Source organism: Sebastes umbrosus, chromosome 8 (assembly GCF_015220745.1).
Source record: "Sebastes umbrosus isolate fSebUmb1 chromosome 8, fSebUmb1.pri, whole genome shotgun sequence".
NCBI classification, from domain to species: domain Eukaryota; kingdom Metazoa; phylum Chordata; class Actinopteri; order Perciformes; family Sebastidae; genus Sebastes; species Sebastes umbrosus.
In genome coordinates, this window is record NC_051276.1 from 4,115,446 (window position 1) to 4,136,445 (window position 21,000).

A 21,000-nucleotide genomic window follows, 5' to 3' on the forward strand; every position below is an offset into this window, starting at 1 on the left:
CAACAAACTCAACCTATAGACTGCACTCTTGACCACTCGCTGCTGTAACTATAGCAACAACATTTTGTACATTTTATACTGAAAAAAATGTACATTTTGCACATAATGGGCCCTAATGAGAAGGGCGCATACTTTTCGGTCCACCAAATAGGTACAAAGTGGTTGCTGAAAGGAGGTTCACCTTGAGCTAAAGAAACAGTTAAAACAGTCCACGGACTGAGCCGCCTAGGCGGTGCAGGGAAAAAAGCAGCGCTGCAGAGACCCGGGTTCAGTCCCTGGCTGGCAGCGGGGCTTCTGAGTTGGCTCCATCATCAAACACACCGTTAGCGGCAGCTAGGAAACTGTGAGGTTCTTAGTGCAGCAAACCTCCCTAATGATTACACCATTGTTTAAAGGATCAAAGACAGACTGGTGAGAAAGTGTACCATAATGCACCTGTAGAAAGCACGACTCCCGTGACAAGCTTTTGTCCTCCAAATGGTACATTTCTGTTGAAACATGTACATCAGCGGGGAGCAGATAAAAAAGAAATGTGCACATTCGTTCACACTTTATATGTCCACACTTCCCTTAACCGCTGACTTTTGCTATTTAGTGTTATTCACAGTGGCTGCTTTTTTTAATGGCTGTGTGACACATGGCTGAACTTTTGCTCCGTGGGTAGAAGTCCAAAATATGAACTGTGTTTACTAAGAGGTTTCCACACCATTAGAAATAATTACACTGGTCATTACAGGCAGAGAGCTGCTGCAAATTCAGTATGAGACTCTGATTTACTTGAGTGGGTTTGAACCAACAGCAATCAAACAATGGGTTATTGCCATATACTGTACTGGTAGATAGACTGGGCTCTACAAACTCAACTTATAATTCCGACTTTTATGTGCCTCCCCTACCACTGTGTGCTGAATGTCCACATTTAATTCTCACCGCGGAGATGATGGAGTTGTAATGGTTCAGATTTAATAACTGAATTAATCATCAGGATCAGTGGCTGTGAAATATTACCTGTAGGATCTGTGGTTTTGACTAATGCACTAGAGTTTTTAAAGGAAGACGAGATAAAATGAAGCATGGCAACACCAGCAGTTTATTGTTACTTCTAATTTGTTCCCAAGGGATCCTCATCAGTCACTAATCACTGTCTGCTTTATTATCTAATGAAGAAATTTAACTCTTCATTTGCTCCACACACATCAGGTATTTTACAAATAATACCAGGCAGTAGTAGAAGCAGTAGTAGCTCTTGGTGTTAATGCCTAACAGCCTACAAAGACCCATCTGCCAAAGTAAATGTCCTCTACTTTAAAGGTCCCATATCGTGCTCATTTTCCGATTCATACTTGTATTTTGTGTTTCTACTAGAACATGTTTACATGCTGTAATGTTAAAAAAAACACTTTATTTTCCTCATACTGTCTGCCTGAATATACCTGTATTTACCCTCTGTCTGAAACGCTCCGTTTTAGTGCATTGCAACGGAATTGCAACGGAACTGCGTTGCTAGGCAACAGTTTGGGTCCATGTTTACTTCCTGTCAGCTGATGTTATTTGCATATACGGCAACAGTAAATAAACTGGGACGCATTTAGAATGTTTATGTTTAAAACCGTGTAATAATCTATATATTGTATATTTGTGACATCACAAATGGACAGAAATCCTAAAAGCTTGTTTCAAACGCACAGTTTCTGAATACGGGCTGTGTGTGTTTCTCCGTATATTGAGCGTTTTGATAGTTTAACAGTATTTATAAAGCACTTAAACCTGCTTTATAATATAAAAGACATGAAAACCTCACTTTTTACAATATGGGACCTTTAACACTAACGCAGGGCACTAATAATAAGCTCTCTCCACATTAGTGTCTTTAGATACAGCTCAGGCCCTGTTCAGGCCTGGTACTAACATGCGTCCTGGGTGATCCGATCACAAGTGGACAGCTCTACTGTAAGTACAGGTGTGAACGCACTCAAGATTTATTGAGGACGCATTGAGATCCGATCACTCAGACCACATTGGTCTGGGATGCATATGGCAACATTCTTTTAACAGTATGTACGCAAATGTGTCTTGAGCCACATTAAGGACCGCCTACTCAACTTGGATCCGCGGGGTCTCACTGTGCTCCTCATGTGAATAGTCGTCGGTTTTATTGAAATATATCTTATCTATAGGCACGGGAAGTGCATTATTATCTTACCGTCTGAGACGTGTCTGTGTTTTTGTTCCGGTGCTCTGCACAAAGCTTACACCCGCCCGCCTGCCTACTCGCTCTCATCAAGGACTTTCTGGAGCTCTGTTTCCCGCTGTTGGCGGCACATAGGGCCCCGGGGACTGCCGGTAGACAGTAACCTTACAGTATATTTTTTTTAAAGATTATTTTTTGGGGCTTGTATTGCTTTATTGACAGAGCCAGAGATAGTTATTGAATGGGGGGAGAGAAAGAGAGAGGGGATGACATGCAGCAAAGGGCCACAGGTCGGGTTTCGAACCCCGTGCCGCTGCAGTAAGGACTTGGTACAAGGGGCGCCCGCTCTACCAGGTGAGCTACCGCGGCGCCCCCTTACACTATATCTTCATGTCAAAAAAAGATTTACCTGAATTCACAAATATGTAGATATTACTATTGACATTTCTGTAATCTCATGTCGCAATGTCTGCTGTATTAGCGGTGAGTTACTACGTGTTTATTTGCATATAGAGCGGGGAAGTGAGGTTCGATCGCAAGTGGTCACTCAAAACGCATGTGGAGACGCATTCTAATGCGAACAGACTTACTTAGAGCTGTCGACTTGTGATCGTATCACCCAAGACGCATGTTAATGCCAGGTCTGAACAGGGCCTTAGAGTCTTTGTGTGACAAATACTTGTAGACAGTATATGGATAAAGGTACATTGTGTAGGATTTGGCGGTATCCAGTGGTGTGGTTGCAGATTGCAACCAACTGAAAACCCCTCCGCTCAGTCTTCCCTTTCAAAGACTGCGGTAACATGACCCTCACCATAATAACACTACTATAGGAGCACGGAAGTTAGACGGCGAATGGTGGTACCACGGTTTTGCACTCCGTGGCTCACGTTACTGCAGTTTCACAAGAGTGTCAGAGAACTACGGTGGCCTTCAGGTAACGTAAAAGCGAGAAAGGCTCTCGCTAGAGCCAGTGTTTGGTTTGTTCGTTCTAGGGCTGGGTGATATGGAGAAAATCAAATATCACAATATTTTGGACCAAATACCTCAATATCGTAATTGCGACGACATAAATATGGTTGACCATTGGTGCTTTTACAAAATATTTACACAATGAGATTATTTTATGAAAGCCATATTAAAAAGTTTTCACATCTTCATTATTGTATATCCTGCTGGTCCCAGGCCAGTAAGACTGTGCTGAAAACCAATTGTGATTCTTTTTCAACAAGAATTAGAATTTTAAATCACCATCACTGTAACATACTGTCCAAAATACAACCTCTTAAGTTTTGAAAAACCTCATTCTGTTAGAAGTTCAATTGGTATTCAAGATAATTTACAATGCTCCACCACTGAAGAGCTTTTTTTTCCAGCTCCGCTCTGATCGTCGGAATATGCTTCCAGCTGAGTTTCAAACTTGCACAGACTTTCATTCTTTTTTCCCATGGCGCTAAGAAATGGATATTGAGCAACCAGTCATGTCGACATTAATTTGACTGTGATTCAGGTTCTTAATTGTAATGACTTGTAATTTAATAGTTGAACTGGATTTATGTGCTGGTATTTATATGTTGATGCGCGCTTGTAGATTTGTCTGCGTAACTGTTAGTGTGATGGAGACTATGCGAATGGTGTTGCATGGAAATGAATGTCTGGTGATTGTTCTGTGTGAACCTGCCCAGGGACTGCAGATGGAAATTAGCCAATAGCTAAATCTGGCATAAATCATCTCTTCTCATTTTGAGTACATGGTCCTTGTTTAAAGGAACAGTGTGTAACATTTCATGGGAACTATCAGCAGAAATGCAATATAACATTCATAACTATGTTTTCATTAGTGTATAATCACCTGGAACTAGGAATCGTTGTGTTTCCGTTAGCTTGGAATGAGCTCATCATGTCTACATAATGAGCGGGTCCTCTTCACGGAGTCCGCCGTGTTGCTCTGTCATGTTTCTACAGTAGCCCAGAATAGACAAACCAAACACTGGCTCTAGAGAGAGCCTTTCACGTTTTTACGTTACCTGAAGGCCACCGTAGTTCACCGACACGCTTGTGATTCTGATGTAACGTGAACTGCAGACTGCCAAACCGTGGTGCCGTCAGATTTCCGTTGGTCCTAAAGTACCTGGGTACTCAGGGGGTTGCAATCTGCAACCACACCACCAGATGTCATCAAATCCCATACACTGTACCTTTAATATTTAGCAAAGACTAATCTCTATAAAGAGATTCTGCATTCATATGCAACGGGACAAGATTTTGGTATCGGAACCATTGTGGTTTCCGTCGGTAGTCCGAGCAGTATTGACCAATCACGTTTGAGCAGGCTTTGATTGAATGCAGATAAACGGTCCGTGTGGAGAACGCATTGGCCGAATATGCAATATCGGAACCCACCGGCTATCGTATGACGATGATTTAGCTTTTTATTGACTTAAAATTAGCTTGTAAACCAGCTACTTGTGAAACATTCCAGTCGTACACGTCATCTCTCCACTCCAACTTCAGTTTCGCATCTCATGTTGCTAATCGGATTGTAAACAATGAGCAGCGCGAAAAGAAGGAATCTTGGCCTGGATATAGGGCAGCACAATTAATTGAATATTAATCGTGATCACAATTTTGGCTTCCCACAATTAAATGAACATGATGGATTGCGGTATTGACGTTCAAAATGCGTGCCCAGATCATAGAAAACTCTGCTGCAGAAATCAAGTGCTTCCTAAACTAACAGCTAGAGAAGCACCGTCAGTCAGCAGCTGATCGGAGCCCGATGATTTTCAGCAGTCTCATACAGGCTATCTAATTTTTTGCCGGTCACACACACATGTGCAGGCGCCACGTGATGGTTTTACGTCGGCACACAGCTGCACGGTCAGAAATGTCACAGAAACACACAACAGTTCTTCAGTGTGAGTGAAGAACACATAAAACTTGTCACAACTGCAAGTCCAAAATAAGCTGTGGAGGAACAACCTTAAAAACATTTGGAACAACTATCTTAATCAGACACTTATTATATTGTAACTCATTTCCATGCATGGAGCTCAGTTTATTTAAATGTGAAATTGCAATAAAAATATTTTGTCCCTAAAATCTATGAATAATAGTGATAAATAATCTCAATATTGATCAAAATAATCACGATTATCATTTTGGCCATAATCGTGCAGCCCTACCGGAACCCCAGAAATACAGCCCCCTTCCCCCCCAGAGGCTTATCCGTTGTCAGACTGATAGTCGATGGGTTCCAAGACTGAATAAAGACAAATCTTAAGTGTCTTACATCAGTAAAAAGGTCTCAACTAACGAAAACAAAGCACCTCAGTGCTATTACATGGCAACTTGGTTGTCAGCACAAGTAATGCAGCCCACGCTTTGACCATTAGCTAATGAAGAATAAAAAGAGAACACAGGTTCTCAAGTAACTCAAAGTGCTGGTTGGAAGTGTGATTCAGTGTACACTGATGGGTTCAAAAAACAAATGTGTAGAGCAAGGATTAGGTGGATATGTGAATTTATTTTCATGTCATTGGAACATTTAGTTGCTTTTAAAATGCCGAAGTGAGGTGAAACGGTGCATTACTGTAGCAAATTTAGTCCAAATTGGATCAGTGGTGTCTGAGGTACCACACGGGGAGGAACGGAATTAATAAATGAAATAATGACAAACAATTGCCATGGGAAAGAACTAAATAATATAAGAGGAAGCACTTCAGACACAAAATAAAAGGGCACAATCCTGAGAAAAACATCCTTAGAAAATATTCACGGAAAGAAAGACAGACATGGAAGTAATGAGCGAAGACAGCGACAGCAGCAAAGAAATAAAAGGGTAGCGGTTAACGGAAGGAACGGGGCGGAGGGGTGAGACGGTGATGGGCAGATGGTGACAGAGGGGACGGACTATTCCTTCGTCCTCACTGTCATTTTTTCTGTGTGGCTCCTTCCCTCTACATTGCACACTGTAGGGGGGGTGACAACAGGTGGTCTTATCATTACTGTAAGACTCATAACCCTCACTCAAACAGCCTGAGTCGGTGTGTGTGTGTGCATCTAATAACTGCTCATTACGCCTCTAAATCAGTTAACAATTCCCAAACCGCTGCAGGCTGCTCACTACACCTTCACTGGACTGCTGTAATTGTATTGATTGCAATATGGACCAATTATTGAGGGAGCAAAGCAAAACCACATTGAGTCTCTGAGGCTTTAGCATCTGAAGTGTGTGTGTGTGTGTGTGCGTGTATCAGGTCAAGTCAAGGGTATTTATAGAGCGCTTTCAAACAAACAGGATTGCCCCAGAGTGCTTCACAGAAAAAACAAGATACACAAATTAAAACAAGGACAATAAAAACAACCTGATTGAATAAGTGCATCGTAAACTCTGAGAAACAGGGCCAAAGCCTGTGAAAGTGTGTGTGTGTGCGTGAGAGTGCCTGTGTACTCCCACACATTCACAGCGGATATGTTTGTGCTGACAGAAATGAAATAATGGAGCCAATAGCAGCCCGTATTACCATCTTAACATTTGGAAGCTTACTCAAACTATTCCTTTTGGAGGCTTTTAGCAACAGATAACATAAATAACCTCCAAATAAAGTAATAACTTGTCAGAAAACATCTGAACTCGGGCCAAAAAATATATAAAACTTGATCGTGTAAAAATCCTTTTCCTGATTAACAATGAATCTTTATTATAAGACCTTGTTTTTGGAGCAAGTTTAGGTGATTTTCGTGGTTTAGTTTAGTTGAAAGATTTCATGTACGGAGCCTAGAACTGACTCAAAAGTCTAAAACACTACACTTAATGACACATCGATAATTAACATTGAGAGTTATATAATCAAAATATGAGTGTAAAAAGAGATGAAGCCTTTTTCAGCTTGCTACCTAACTGCTAGCTACCTTCTTCATCAAGGACCACAATAGAAACAGTACAGAAGATGATTAGTATGTAGGACGGAACCTGCCAAAAAAGAAAATTAACTAATAAATAAATAAATAAATAAATGACTCAATAAATAAATATGTCATAAAATGTAGCAAAAATAATATAAAAAATAAATGTAGCCATTAATTATTTTTTTTATCCTTCTATTAATTCCCTTATTTATTTACTATTCTGTTTAATCTTCCCTTTTATTTATTTGTGTATTTAGTTTTATTAATTTTCAAATTAATTAATTTATTTTTGCAATTATTTTTTATTCATTTTTTGTATTTCTGCATGATTTTCCCTTTGCATTCCACCCCTTCTCTCATTTCCCAAACTTATTTATTTCTGTATTCTTGTCTTTATACATTTCTTTACACATTTCTTTTAATATTCTTTATGCATGTCTGCCTCATTATTAACAATATATATATTAACGAGGGGGGCTGTCACTCAACCTGTGTCATCATGGGGTCAGGGTGCATGACTATAATAAATAAGGGAAATAAAACAGAAATACCAATTTTATGTCACATTTGATCAATTAATTAATGGCTACATTTATTTTTTAATATTTTAGCTACATTTAATGACACATTTATTTATTTATTTATTTATTTATTAATTTAGTTTTGACTTTGGCAGGTTCCGTCCTCCATAGATTAGGGTAATAATGTGAAAAATGTATTGGAGTTCTGAGTTTAAAGTGAGAACTCCAATACATTTTTCAGATGTGGCCCTAATCATCTTCCGTAAATAATTACATTTGTTTTTACATTTCATTTTCATTTAAAAAAAACAATATTATTCATTGACGTATTCAATCTATGATAACTATATATTGTCCATTTCAGGGCTCCATATACTTTTCTATGGTTGAAAGAAATGCGATAACACTTAGGTTTGTGTATTTTGGTAAAATCTTCCTAAATACATGCGGGTGAAGATAAAAGCAAAGCTGTTTTCTGCTTTTAAATAGTTAACATGGAGGGCTCTTAGCTAATTAATACACTCTATTATATTTTTGACCCTTTAAGGAGAACACTTTTTGAGAAAGCATAAAATTGCTTGACAGGTCGTACATTATTAGTCTCTACAAGGCTTGGAGGTTTAATAAAAGAAGCACAGTACAGGCCAGACCAATAAAAGACCCAACGACTAGTATGACTCAGTCAAGTTTATTATGGTGCTGTTACTGTAGACTTCTTTGATTGCCCGCCAAAAACATTTTTTTTGTGTGTGTGTTCTCAAATGTCCTTGAGCCCAAAAGTGAGTCAAAAAAATAATCAAATTAGTCTATTAGACAGCACAGACGTGTGGCAGAGATTATGCTCTATGTTTTTCCCTTTTATACCTTTGTACCTTTTCTATAATAATTATATCACAGTTGATATCTTAATTGAATTTGGTGTATTTAAATAAAGTAATTGAAATGTGTGTTTATCTCTGCAGTGCTCAGTAACGAGGCTGCGCGGAGGAGGCGATGCTTTTTGTTCCTGGACTGTCCATCATGAACCTCTGTGATATTAAATCTTATGTGTTATCATTTCATTTCTCACATTTCTACAAAAGCCTTTTTAACAACGTGTGGGCATTTGCAAGTGACAGTTAGTCAGAGGCAGTGTTGTGGAATTGTTTTTTTCTTGAAATCCTTTCTATCCTTCCCATATTGAAGTTAATAATAATCGCCTTAAATGGAAAAATAGATCCTTTAAAGTGTGCTTTATGCGTGCGTTTACCTGAGGCCGTAGCTGTCTGCTGATGTCGTTTGGGTCCAGGGCGAACAACGCCTCCCGCGCTCCGACGTACAAAACCCTTTCGTGGTCGGACAGAGTCAGCATGCTGTAGTTGAACACTCCCTGAATGCTGAACCTCGCCATGCTGTCCAACACATCTGGAGAAAGACACAGAGAGGCATTGTTACATTACTGATAATACGTAGCTGCACTCTACCTCAACCTTCCCTTGGATCGATCTGTTAACAGGTGACAGAATGAATCCTGAGAAGAACATTTCACACTTCTCTTGTTGACGTATCAGCTTATTCACACCGCCGAGCCTTGCCCACTCAACAACAACAACGCAACACCTATAGCTCAATGTCATCCATTCTGCTCATACTGTAGCTACGTGGTGCATCTCACCCAGATCTTTGCTTTTCATTGGGAACTGTGTGTCATCTTACACAGCTTTCAGATTCAGAACTTGTGAGTATATACAGTATATACGGTGCACATTTTTAACCCCGTGGCCAGACCTGCTCATGAACTTCCACCATCTGAGCTTCAATATTTCTCCAATCCACTTTCTACCAAATGTAACCCTTACAGCTGCTCTAATCAACATTTAAAAACATATTTAAAAAAAAGACTGTGTGATGTGAAAGATGTGGCTCCAAGTGACACACATAAACTTGAAACATTTGAGTCCTCCTCAGTTCTACAGAGCATTTTTTGAAAGGCGCTAAACGCTCTCATCAGTGTTTTTTTCAAGACGTAGCAGGCAGCTGTTTTCGGTAATAAACCCACTGTACGATACCTGCCCTGGACCACATGGCTGAAAGACAAAGTTAGCAGCTAGCTGGTGAATATGGAGGGTACGGAGGGTAGCGTACGGAGCATGCGGAAACACTGATGTGTTTTGGCGTTAGTGAACACCTGTCAGCAGTTAAAAATGTGTAAAAATTTTGAGGCCAATGTCCAATTTACAAATGGGTAGGTATGACATCAAGATCTACGAGCCAAATGCCTACTACACAATCTTCCGGACAAAGATAAGCTAGCTAATGTTATGCTAACGGAATACTTACTAAACGTCCGTTAATACTGCATATTTAATCTACCGGCATCTTGCAAAATGAAACCTATAACGTTAGGCTACCTTTGTGTCTGACTGTATGCTATATATACTACAATTCAGCTTTTGAGTCTTATTCACTGTGTAGTGTTTTGTGTTAGCTTTTGACACCTATCCTTATCCTCCAAAAATGGTCATCTTGCCGTCGGTGACGTCACATTCCCATCCTCTATAGCATTTAGCAGCTAAAGAGCTAAATATTTCCTTCAGGAGTTGGTGGAGGAAAAAAACAGCTTCAATGAGATTGAGAAGATTGAATAGTGGACTTACATTTGCCTGGTGGCCAGAAACACGACTCAAAAGGAAATGCTAATGTTTCTCACTGTCCGTTGGATGTGTAATTTATATGACAATGTTCACAGTGTTTTGCATTACCCCCGAAGTGGCCAAAAAAAAAATCAATTAGTGCAGGTTTAAACAGTAAAGCTGCTCCATACGAATTTCAGAGCATCAACATGGTGACGGCTGAGTCGGCGGCTCGCAGCTAACGGCGCTAATAACACTAACACTGCAGACACTGCAAACAACGGCAACAGTGCCAATAGAGATAACAGTGTTAACCTGAGAGAGGAAACCGGTGGGTGAGTGCTACAAATCCACGACGCCACCGTCGGTCGGGACGGCGTTCTCAGCTGTAACCGCCGTGTGAGTGCAGTGCAGAGCGGCGGCCGTGAGCTAGCCAGTAGGGCACGCTCACACGCACTAAAAGGTGGACTGGCTACGCAAACAAAGCAAAGAGAAGCTCTGATTACAACACACACAGAGGGAGAGAGACTTCGTTCTCTGCTCAGGTAGACATTACTCCTCTATATCTTTACATAGTAAATAGTTGTTTGCTGTTGTATTAATGCTCTGGATATCGTATAGAGCACCTTTAATGTTTTTGTTAGCTAGCGAACTGGCTAATAGCTTGTAGTGTTCTCCAGTTCAGCAGGTAGTGGACAAACTGCCCTCTCACTCCATTTAAGTGGCTACAAGATTCAATTTGACCCCATTCACACCTCTGCTATATCCTGGACCACCAGAGTGAAGTATCCACAATTTATACACACTGAGAGAAATGAGTCCTCTATTTATAAAGATAAAAACTTCAAATTAGCAAAGAGTGAAAACATCAACGTTAACTGAGGTTATGAAAAAAAAATAATATTTGGACTAAAAGCTCTCAGTTATAACTCATCTTAATGAGTTTGCCGAGACTAGCCGCAGTATCTAGCCCTACGATCTGTCGTAAATGACTCCTGCAGGATGGAACAGTGCAAACTGAGAGCTTCCCAAGCTCTGTATTTACTTTAAGAACCTGGAGCAGAAGCCAGTCTTCAAGGCAAGTCTGATAAGTCCCAGATCTGCATGTCAGAAGCGAGATAAGGTGGTCGTCTATTTGGAAAAAGCCGTGCAAATAAACAAGAAGTGATATTGCACTTGCCCTCCCAGTCCCCTCGTTTTGATGAGGAATGCAGTGACGTGTGCCGCCAGTTATGAATCTATAACAGCAGAGTGAAAGAGGCAGCATCAAGAGCTTTTAAAGTAGTACTATATTGATGATACCATAATCTAGCGCTGATTGAAATGGTTGCAAGGCTGCAGAATCAAAATCTTTTTATCTATAAAAGAAACTCAGCGTCAACATCTTCCATCAGCCAGTGTGCTTTAATGTGAGTTTTTAAAGTGGGTTTGTTATTGAGCCAGTCGCCGGGAGGTTTGCATTCATACACTTGTTCAATAAACTTTCCATTAAGACTGGTAATTTTCAAATTGAGAAAATCGGCTAATCTTGTTTTGGAAAACAACCTAAATTGTGTTTTGCCGCAATTGGACACAGCTTTTAGACTAAAGATTGTTAAAGGACTCCTACACTCCTCTAGCACTGCAGCACTGAGAAGAGAGCGGCTTAATCAAGGCTATATACGGAGCACCTATACACACAACAATACAGGGATTTAGAGTCACAAATGGAAAAATGAGATCCGACGTGGACAGAATGCAGAGCATAAGAATGCTCATAAATGAAACGCTGGATAACGGGTGTAAATCTGCAGATTGTTCATTATCTGTGCTGCACATCCTGATGCAAATCGCATTTTAATAAAAGCCTAAATGAGGCCTTTCGCTCTGATTAGGCTATCACTCAGGGTATTAGTGGGAATATTAGCCTCCTTGTAAACCCAGTTATTGATCCTTTGACATCAAACGGCTGAATCGATGTGATTTATCTCAGGATTTGTTTAGGGAAGAGCCCGTATTTTTTTTGGATTGCTTCTCATTTCGCTGCTCGTAGACCGACACAAACAATCTCAAAAAGATTATGAGGAAATCACAAAATGTTCTCTCCGCGGTCCCATCTGCAGAAAAACCAGAGCTGACTTTTTTTTTTTTCATCAAAATTTAAAAAAAGATGCACCCACTGTTTTGCTGTTCGCACACATACACAAAGACGCCCAAATACACACCCACACTGTTCAAATCCCCTGACTAGCATACAGACAAACTAGTGGTGCAGAGCAGATGAGAAAACAAGACAGAGACAGGAGGAAAGAGAGAAAAGGATGGTGTTTAGTTTTCATTATCCACACTCTTGTTGCTTGTAGTGTCACCTTGTCTCCTCTCTCTCTCGCTTTATCTGGGCGGATAGAATGTGTGCAAAACGCAAGGCGATGACAGCCCCGCGCTGCACGTAATGCAATCTCATAAATTGAATAAGAATATTCCCTTTTTCTCTTTTTCTACAGCATGAATATTTTCACTTCTTTCGCCCGTTTCCCTCGACTGAAAATAGCAGCTGAAATCCAGGGAGGGAACGGTGTGATTTATGGTGTGACTAACTGCTCATGTGACGCTGTGGCCTAGTTGGGGACTAAATAGACTCGTATACGCGGAGCAGGATGTTCTGGATGAAGGAGCTGTGTGTGAGATAAAGGAAAGTTTTATTTGCTTCAAATGCAGGGTGATCCCTTTTTATACCTGCTGCACAGGCAGTGATGCTTTTTTATTTTGACAGAAAACCAACATTGCTTTCAACTCAAAACATCAATGAAGTGACAGATAGTTTTAGACCAAAGGTGGCGCCAGAATCAAGATAAACTAAAATCTTGGGCAGATACTTTGCATCCTGAGGACCAGAGATCCGTCCCAATTTGACATGACAATTTCAAAAAGCCTCCAAAATTATTCTTTTATTAGTTTTTCCAATTTGTTTTATTATTTGCACATACATAAGAGGACATATGCAACGTCTTATCTAATCTTAACTTAGGTCTTTCTAGACCCCGTATGTTTTTCTTTTTGCATCCACGGAGTGTTCAATAACTGGGCCAGTGGGCCACACGTAATTTTAGTTTGACCTGACCTTTTGCAATGAGGGCAAAAGCTGATATCTCACATCACATCCTGAGCTGGCCTGTGTCACATGACCGTGGAAACCTATGTGAGATCAGAACGTATAGCGGGTAGTCTCGCAGCTGAGTGTTGGAGAATGGCAGAAAAGGAGACGTAGCATCATGTGGTGCCATTTTTTCCCCCTGCAGATCAAATTACAGCAAGATGCACCATTTGTGACAAGAAAGTGGCACACAGCAGCAACACGAGTAACCTCTTTAAAACATTTAAAGACAACACACCCTGAGAGTTACAAGGAGGCGGAACAAAAACAAGAAGACGGTCACACGTTCAAGTCTCCTGCACGGTGCACCACCCTCTGTCTGGCAAATGATGTTGCAGGAGAGTTTTGAGAGAAGCAAAGCATATCTAGGTGCAGGTAGCACCGTTTTTAGTTTGTCTTTGCCGTGTCTGTCTGTCTGTCTACCCTAAATTCCTAAACTTCATCATCACAATCTCATTTTAAATTTGGTTGTTAGACTACAAGTTCTTTATAATCATGTGCACAACAATTAGAGTGAAGCAGTCATTGGCAATGAAAATCTTGGATCTCAGACTCCCTCCCACAACGCTCATTAAATATGCAGCTATAAAGAAAAGAAAAAGAAAAAGAAAATCAAATGAAAGCAAAATGAGAATCTAAGACATAGAATAGTGTATAAAAATATATGGCTAAAATATTAAAGGTCCCACATTGTAAAAACTGAGATTTTCAGGTCTTTTATATCATAAAGCAGGTGTAAGTGCTTTATAAATACTGTTAAACTATCAAAACGCTCAATATAAGGAGAAATACACACAACACGTATTCGTAAAATTTGGCGTTTGAAACAAGCTGTTAGGATTTTTGTCCATTTGTGATGTCACAAATCTACAATATTTAGACCATTACACGGTTTTAAATGTAAACATTCTAAATGTGTCCCAGTTTATTTCCTGTTGCAGTGTATGTAAATAACATCAGCTGACAGGAAGTAAACATGGACCCAAACTGTTGCCTAGCAGAGGGTAAATACAGGTATATTCAGGCAGACAGTACGAGGAAAATAATGTGTTTTGTGAACATTACAGTATGTAAACATGTTCAATTAGAAACACAAAATAAAAGTATGAACCTGAAAATGAACAAGATATGGGACCTTTAAACATAAATAAAATGTAAAATACAGTAATATGAATTTGTGAACTAAATGTAAACTGAATGTTAACAGTTACAGGAACGTAGTGAATATGCTTCGGTATCAGTAAAATTGGTATTGAATTAAAAAAGTCTTGTATCGCCCATCCCTACTGAGATTATACACTGGGTATTTATCTACTTGAAATGAGACTATTTTCATGCATAAAGACACAAAACGTTCCAAGTTTTAACTTCTGACTCCAGCCTCTAAAAACAGCATTTTGACCATCATGGCCCAATAAAAACCCTTCCACTTAAACCCTGCTGCTAACCAGCTTACATGTGTGTGGATGTGTGTTAACAACACGCAGAAATCATTATAGAAATCTGGTTAAGGTATGGTAAAAAAAACAACAACCTGAGAGACGACATGTTGTGAGAGGCACAGAAGGATGGAAGGAGAGAGATAGAGGAGAGGAGGGAATAAGTAAGCAAAGGAAAGGAAAGGAAGGAAGGGGGGGTGGGGGGGATGAGTACTGAAGTCAGCTTATTATGTGAAGAGCAGCGGTGTATAAACATTGGAGGGTATGTACGGATGAGGGAGCTTGATGAGAGAGAGTGAAGAGAGAGAGAGACGAGAGAGAGAGAGAGTCGGCATCCTCAGGGGAGAGCTGAGCACATCTGCTGTGTTCCACACAGCCGGGCAAGAAAACTCCAGAGCTGACACACTTTTACTTACACGCATGCACACACTTGTGTGGCTGTACACACAAATCAGTGTGCGTCTGAACACATCAACACACACACACACAAACACACAGAATATACAAAGTTTATGGGCTGAAGCTGAAAGACACATTGCATTTGCACAAACACACACACACACACACACACACACACACACACACACACACTCGCACGCAGAGTCCTGAACAGTTCTCCAGGGTACCTGCTCAGCGACTCGAACATCTCTCCACCAACAGAGGGAAAGTTTTGCTCCGAGTGGCTTGTTTGAAGTGATCAGCGGCTCTGTCATTAAGAGGCGATACGGGCAGAAGCACTTACCATCTGCCGCCACACTGTGGCAGTCCTGAGGCTACCTGCTGTGTGTGTGTGTACAGTATGTGTGTGTGTTGTAACCTGAGTGGGTGTAGGTTTCTCTGTAACAGACACAAGGCCGTCCACACCTGTGGTTCATCACTATTTATGTGCAGGTGAAGAAGCGTGTGTGTGTTTTTTGAAAGACAGCGTGCGAGTTCAAATGTATGCAAACACCATCTGTAGGTTTAAAGCGGCAGCAGGCAGAATGTTTTTGGCATCACTGGGCAAAGATTACATAATAATCTTTCAGCATATTGTAATTCAAGTGTTCTGAGAGATAACTAGACTTCTGCTCCTCATCATGGCTCTGTTTTCAGGCTTTAGGAAATCTAGCCCGTGACGGGAGACTTTGGCCAATCACAGGTCATTTTAGAGACAGAGAGCATTCCTATTGGCTGTTCACTCAACAGAGGCAGCTGTCAATCACTCGCAAACTCCAATCAAACTAGGCAGCGCTTATCAAATATGAATTAATATTCTGTTACTGTAATGCCTACTTCATTTCTGCATAAAATGTTCTCAGAAACATCTTGTAATGTACTGTTTAGCTGTAAAATTAGAAGGTTTGCTCTGGCTGGTGGGCGGTGCTTGGTATTTGATCTCAACATTGCGGCCGGGTCGCAAACTTTCTCATTTTACAGCTAAACAGTACACTACAAGATTTTTCTGAAAACGTTTTATATGAGAAAATAGGCATTTCAGTAACAGAATATTGATTCATATTTGATCAGCGCTGCCTAATTTGACCTTTTGATCGGAGTTCGAGTGATTGAGTTTTCCTTTGGTTTGTGAAATCTTGCAGGTGCCGTTAGGAGCACCGGAGGACGTAGAGGAACATGATTTTTCTCATGCACTACTGTCAGGATATAGTGACCGTTTTATAATTATAAATTATATTTTTTAAATCATATTTGCTCCAGTGGTCAGCACTGCCTCCTCACTGCAAGAAGGTCGTAGGTTCAAACCCGGTTTGGGGCCCTTTGTGGAGTTTGCATGTTCTCCCTGTGTCAGCGTGGGTTTTCACCGGGTGCTCAGGTTTCCTCCCACAGTCCAAACACATGCAGGTTAGGTTCACTGTTAACTCTAAATGTCCCGTAGGTGTAAATGTGAGCGTGAATGGTTGTCTGTCTCTATGTGTCAGCCTTGTGATAGTCCGACGACCTGTCCAGGGTGTACCCTGCCTTCACCCAATATCAGCTGGGATCGGCTCCACCCCCCAACCGCGATCCCAAATCGGATAAGCAGTTACAGATAAAGGATTAATGGATATTTCTCTACAATCTGCCTACTGCCGCTTTAAGAGAAATCAAACTTTTTCAATGTTTTTCACAGCTGTGGAGAATTGAACTAAAGTGCCAAATAAGAGGCAATCCTAGTGACTGAGCAGAAAAATACCAACATGAATAAGAACTCCAAAGCATAAATGAAGCGTGTCATACAGCTAACCTTGTATTGAATACACAGCAATGCAGCACAATGAAGCAATCCTTCCACCGAATGTTGAAAAGAATGTAACGCATGTAAGACATTTTAAAACCATTCAAAGCTTTAAACCAGGACTGTTTTGAGGCTTTTCCATCATTTCAAGGATCTTGTGAGAGTGTGTGAGAGTGTGTGAGTGTGTGTGTGCGTGTGTGTGTGTGTGTGTGTTTGTGTGAGTGAGGGCGGTTTGGGTTAAATTACAAGGCCTTTGATGCTCATAGACAACAGTTTGGAGGAAGCAGAAGAAAAGAGAATATAAATAAGAGTACGAATACGAAATGGAGGGGCAGAGACGAACGGAGGCGTAATGAGTCCAACAGATGAGGAGAAATACAAATAAAAGGGCAAATTGAAAGTCCGAGTAGAGTGAGAGGGACAAAACAGCTTAGAGAGCCTGACCGAGGTCAGTACCTGGTCAGTTTCTGTTTGGAAACAGAAATGATCAGAGATAAGTGCGCTACAAGGCCTCTTCACTGGCTGTGTGTGTTTGTCTTTAGACGGGTGTGAGACTGCGATAAAAGGGGGTAATAAAACGAGACAAAAACGACGTGACAGCCACTTGGATCTGTATAGGCTATTTGTGAGTGGGTGGATTATATATAGTTGATAACACTATGTACATTTAAATAAAGAGATGTTGTGGATTTAAAATGAAAAGGGTTTACCAATTTTTATTTTAGGTCTAAGTTTGGAGTAAATACATGGACCTAGCAACCTTATATAATGCTTATATAATGCCTTATATAAACTCACCATATGTCTACAGTATGTATAGTCTTAATATTCAAAGTAATTATGGCTGTCAGATAAATGTAGTGAAGTAAAAAGTACAATATTGCCCCCTGAAATGTCGTGGTGTTGAAGTATGAAGTAGCATAAAATGAAAGTACTTGAGTAAATTACCTCAAAATTGCACTTGTACTAGTAGAGTGCTTGAGTAAGTGTACTTTCCACTAATGCCAAAGACATGTAGTCATGGGTAACTTCTGCCTGAGTGTCCTTGAGTGCACCACAAGGGAGATCTGTCACACAGTCCCAGTATACAACTGCAGTATCATGCAACAACAATGCAACTGCAGACCAAAACCTTATCAAGAGGATGATTCAATGTAGCAAACTACAATCCTAGTTTTTATGAAAAGAATATGTGAGTCTCTTGCAAAAACAGGTAGGAGTTCAGCAAGCTTGTGTACGGGAATGTGTTTAGATTCTTGAAACGAAGCAACAAGGACAAAAATGTTTGATGGATTAGCTATCATAAACATGTTTTGAGGCTATGGAAGATGATTTCATGGTGTACTGAAATGCACTGAAACTCAAGGCTGCCTCAAGGTAGGAAATAAAGCTGTGATAGTATATGCGATTCTTTGGAAAACAACTTTTGTTGATACTGGTAGCTGTTTGCTTCATGGTGACATCAACTAGTGGGACTCCATGGAAACAGTCACTATATCATGGCTATGTATATACACACTACATTCCTGTTCACACCTCTGTGTACGTACAGTATATTACTTCTCATCATGCATATACATTGAGTTTTCCATCTGAAATACTGTCGTTAACAAAATTACAAATTTACTATTCTATATTTACTTATGTTTATCTTTGAGCCTTATATTTTATATGTTATGCCTCAGATTATCATTTTGCTTTTACATTTACTTGTGTGATTTCCTCTTTTATAAATACATATTTTATGAGCATTGTTGAAGGAACCTGAGGCCAAAGATTGTCCTTGCCAATGACTGCTTTGCTGGATTTGACAAAATTAAAATTAAAGAACCTTGAATCTCAGGGTCATGTCACAGCTTCACCATCCAGCCCAGCCCAAATCAAACCGAGCCAGACCAAACACAAATCCCATGTGGGGCTGAGGAGGAGGAGGAAGAGGAGGAGGAGAGCGCCTGTTGCTTCACGGCCGGCTGAAAAGGTCCCGATCCGGGGCCTCGCCTCTGTAATCTGCCTCCATCAGCCTTCCAGCGGAGCTCCAGCCTCCTTCTCTCACTCTCTGCTATAAATACACCCAGCCGCTGCTTATAGCTTCTAACCGCCAAGCCGCGTGCACACCAAACTATGATTAAAGGCCTATTTTAGGGAGAGCTTTGAAGCCGCGACAAACACCGAGCGAGAGGCTGAGACAGACAGACAGACAGACAGACAGACAGACAGACAAGACGTTGTGCAGCGCCCACAGAAACATGCAGATATGCCCGAGCGTGCACACGCACAGAGCGTTGTCGGGCCCCCTCATCTGAGCAGGTACCCTCTTTGAAGGGGAAAAAACAACACCGTGTGCACAAAAGGCGCACACACACTCCCACGTGGATGCACAAGCTTTGTCTGCTGAACAGATGACAAGTTCACAGGAGAGTCAGGTGTACGACAGAATGAGAGCACGGATATGGAGAGAGAGACAAGAAAGGGAACGATATACATGCATTTACCAGCTAGATCGGGCAAGAATATACCTGTCGTCAACTGTGGAGTGAATTTAGGTCGTTATAGATTGTAAATTAAGAATACTTGAGATTTATTTAACACAAGGAATTCATGTACTTAAAGCTGAAGTAGGCGAGATTGGAGCAAATATGATTAAAAACAGTTATTTTTATAAAACGGTCGCTATACCGTGACAGTAGTACATGAAACAGGTAACCTGAAAAAAATCATGTGCCTCTGTGTCCTCCGGTGCTCCTAACGGCATCTGCAAGATTTCACAGACCGGAGGAAAACAAGCAGTAAGAGCTGATCTGAGGTCAAATGTTTTCAGAATCATCTTGTAATGTACTGTTTAGCTGTAAAATGAGAAGGTTTGTGACGCCGTCATTGTGAAATCTGGTGAAGGAACGCCAAGTTCCGGTCACATGACCGGAGCACAGCCAATAGGAACGCTCTCTCTCAATGAAATGACCTGTGATTGGTCAAAGTGTCCCGTCACGGGCTAGATTTTCTAAAGTCTGAAAACAGAGCCATGAGGATGAGCAGGAGTCTAGTTATATCTCAGAACACTTGAATTACAATATGCTGAAAGGTTATTATGGAATTTTTGCCCAATGATGCCAAAAATATACTACCTACTGAAGCTTTAACTCGCTTGTGACTGAATCAATACGCCATAAAGAATAATAGCAAGGACACATGATGAAAGTATACATGTTTTTAAGCCGAATAATTACCCGTCTCTGTGTGGCTTAAACGTGTAAGCCCTTGTTTGTCAGTTATGGAGCATTTGTATTTCCCGTGCAGCTTCACCATTACGTTTTTTTCATGAACAGTCATGGCAATATAGAGCGATTGAATTCAGCAGAATTGAGAGCGAGATGAAGGGGATGGGAGTGGGAGGAAAGGAAGTGGTAGAAGTGGATTAACACGAGGACGGAACAAGTGAGCCCAGTGGGGGGATGGCTTTCGGGGGGTTGGGGGGGGGTTGGAAGTTGGAAGATGAAAGCGGGAGGGGGGGGATGAAACAGACTCGCGTGGTGGGGGGTCGCCATCGCAGTCCACAACAAGCAGAACAAATCATCAAGAGCTGGTTGATGCCACAAGTGAGCTTTTTTTTCCCATTCCAGCGTCATGGTTCAGCGTGTAAGTCTGGTACAGCAGCTGGGGAGAGTTAGGCCTTTTTGTACAATGTTGTGGTGATGACACATACACACACTCACTGACACACACACAGATAGACGGGAGCCTGTGGAGCTCAACTGGTGCAGCATGGCACTGCTATAGTTTGGGAATTTGACTCACTGAACAATGTGCATGCCAACAATCACAAGTATTTGGTGATTCAGACGATCGGGGAATTCTTGTCCCTCACATCCTTAGGCTTCCACAGAAGCCAGTACTCCCAGTACAGTAGGGCTACAACCAACAGCTATTTTCTAGGGCTATCAAAGTTAACGCGATAGTGATGCATTAAAGCTATAGTGAAGA

The 21,000-nt window shown here is 41.0% G+C and overlaps 1 protein-coding gene across 2 annotated transcripts in view; it reads right to left on the bottom strand.

Moving 5' to 3' along the window:
- sema4c (sema domain, immunoglobulin domain (Ig), transmembrane domain (TM) and short cytoplasmic domain, (semaphorin) 4C) overlaps positions 1 to 21,000 on the bottom strand; it is a 134,736-nt gene that overhangs the window by 36,369 nt on the left and 77,367 nt on the right. For both annotated transcript variants that reach the window (XM_037777183.1, XM_037777182.1), the window contains one exon: positions 8,873 to 9,027. In XM_037777183.1, coding sequence (XP_037633111.1) covers positions 8,873 to 9,027 — 155 coding nt within the window. The remainder of the gene's footprint in view (positions 1 to 8,872; positions 9,028 to 21,000) is intronic.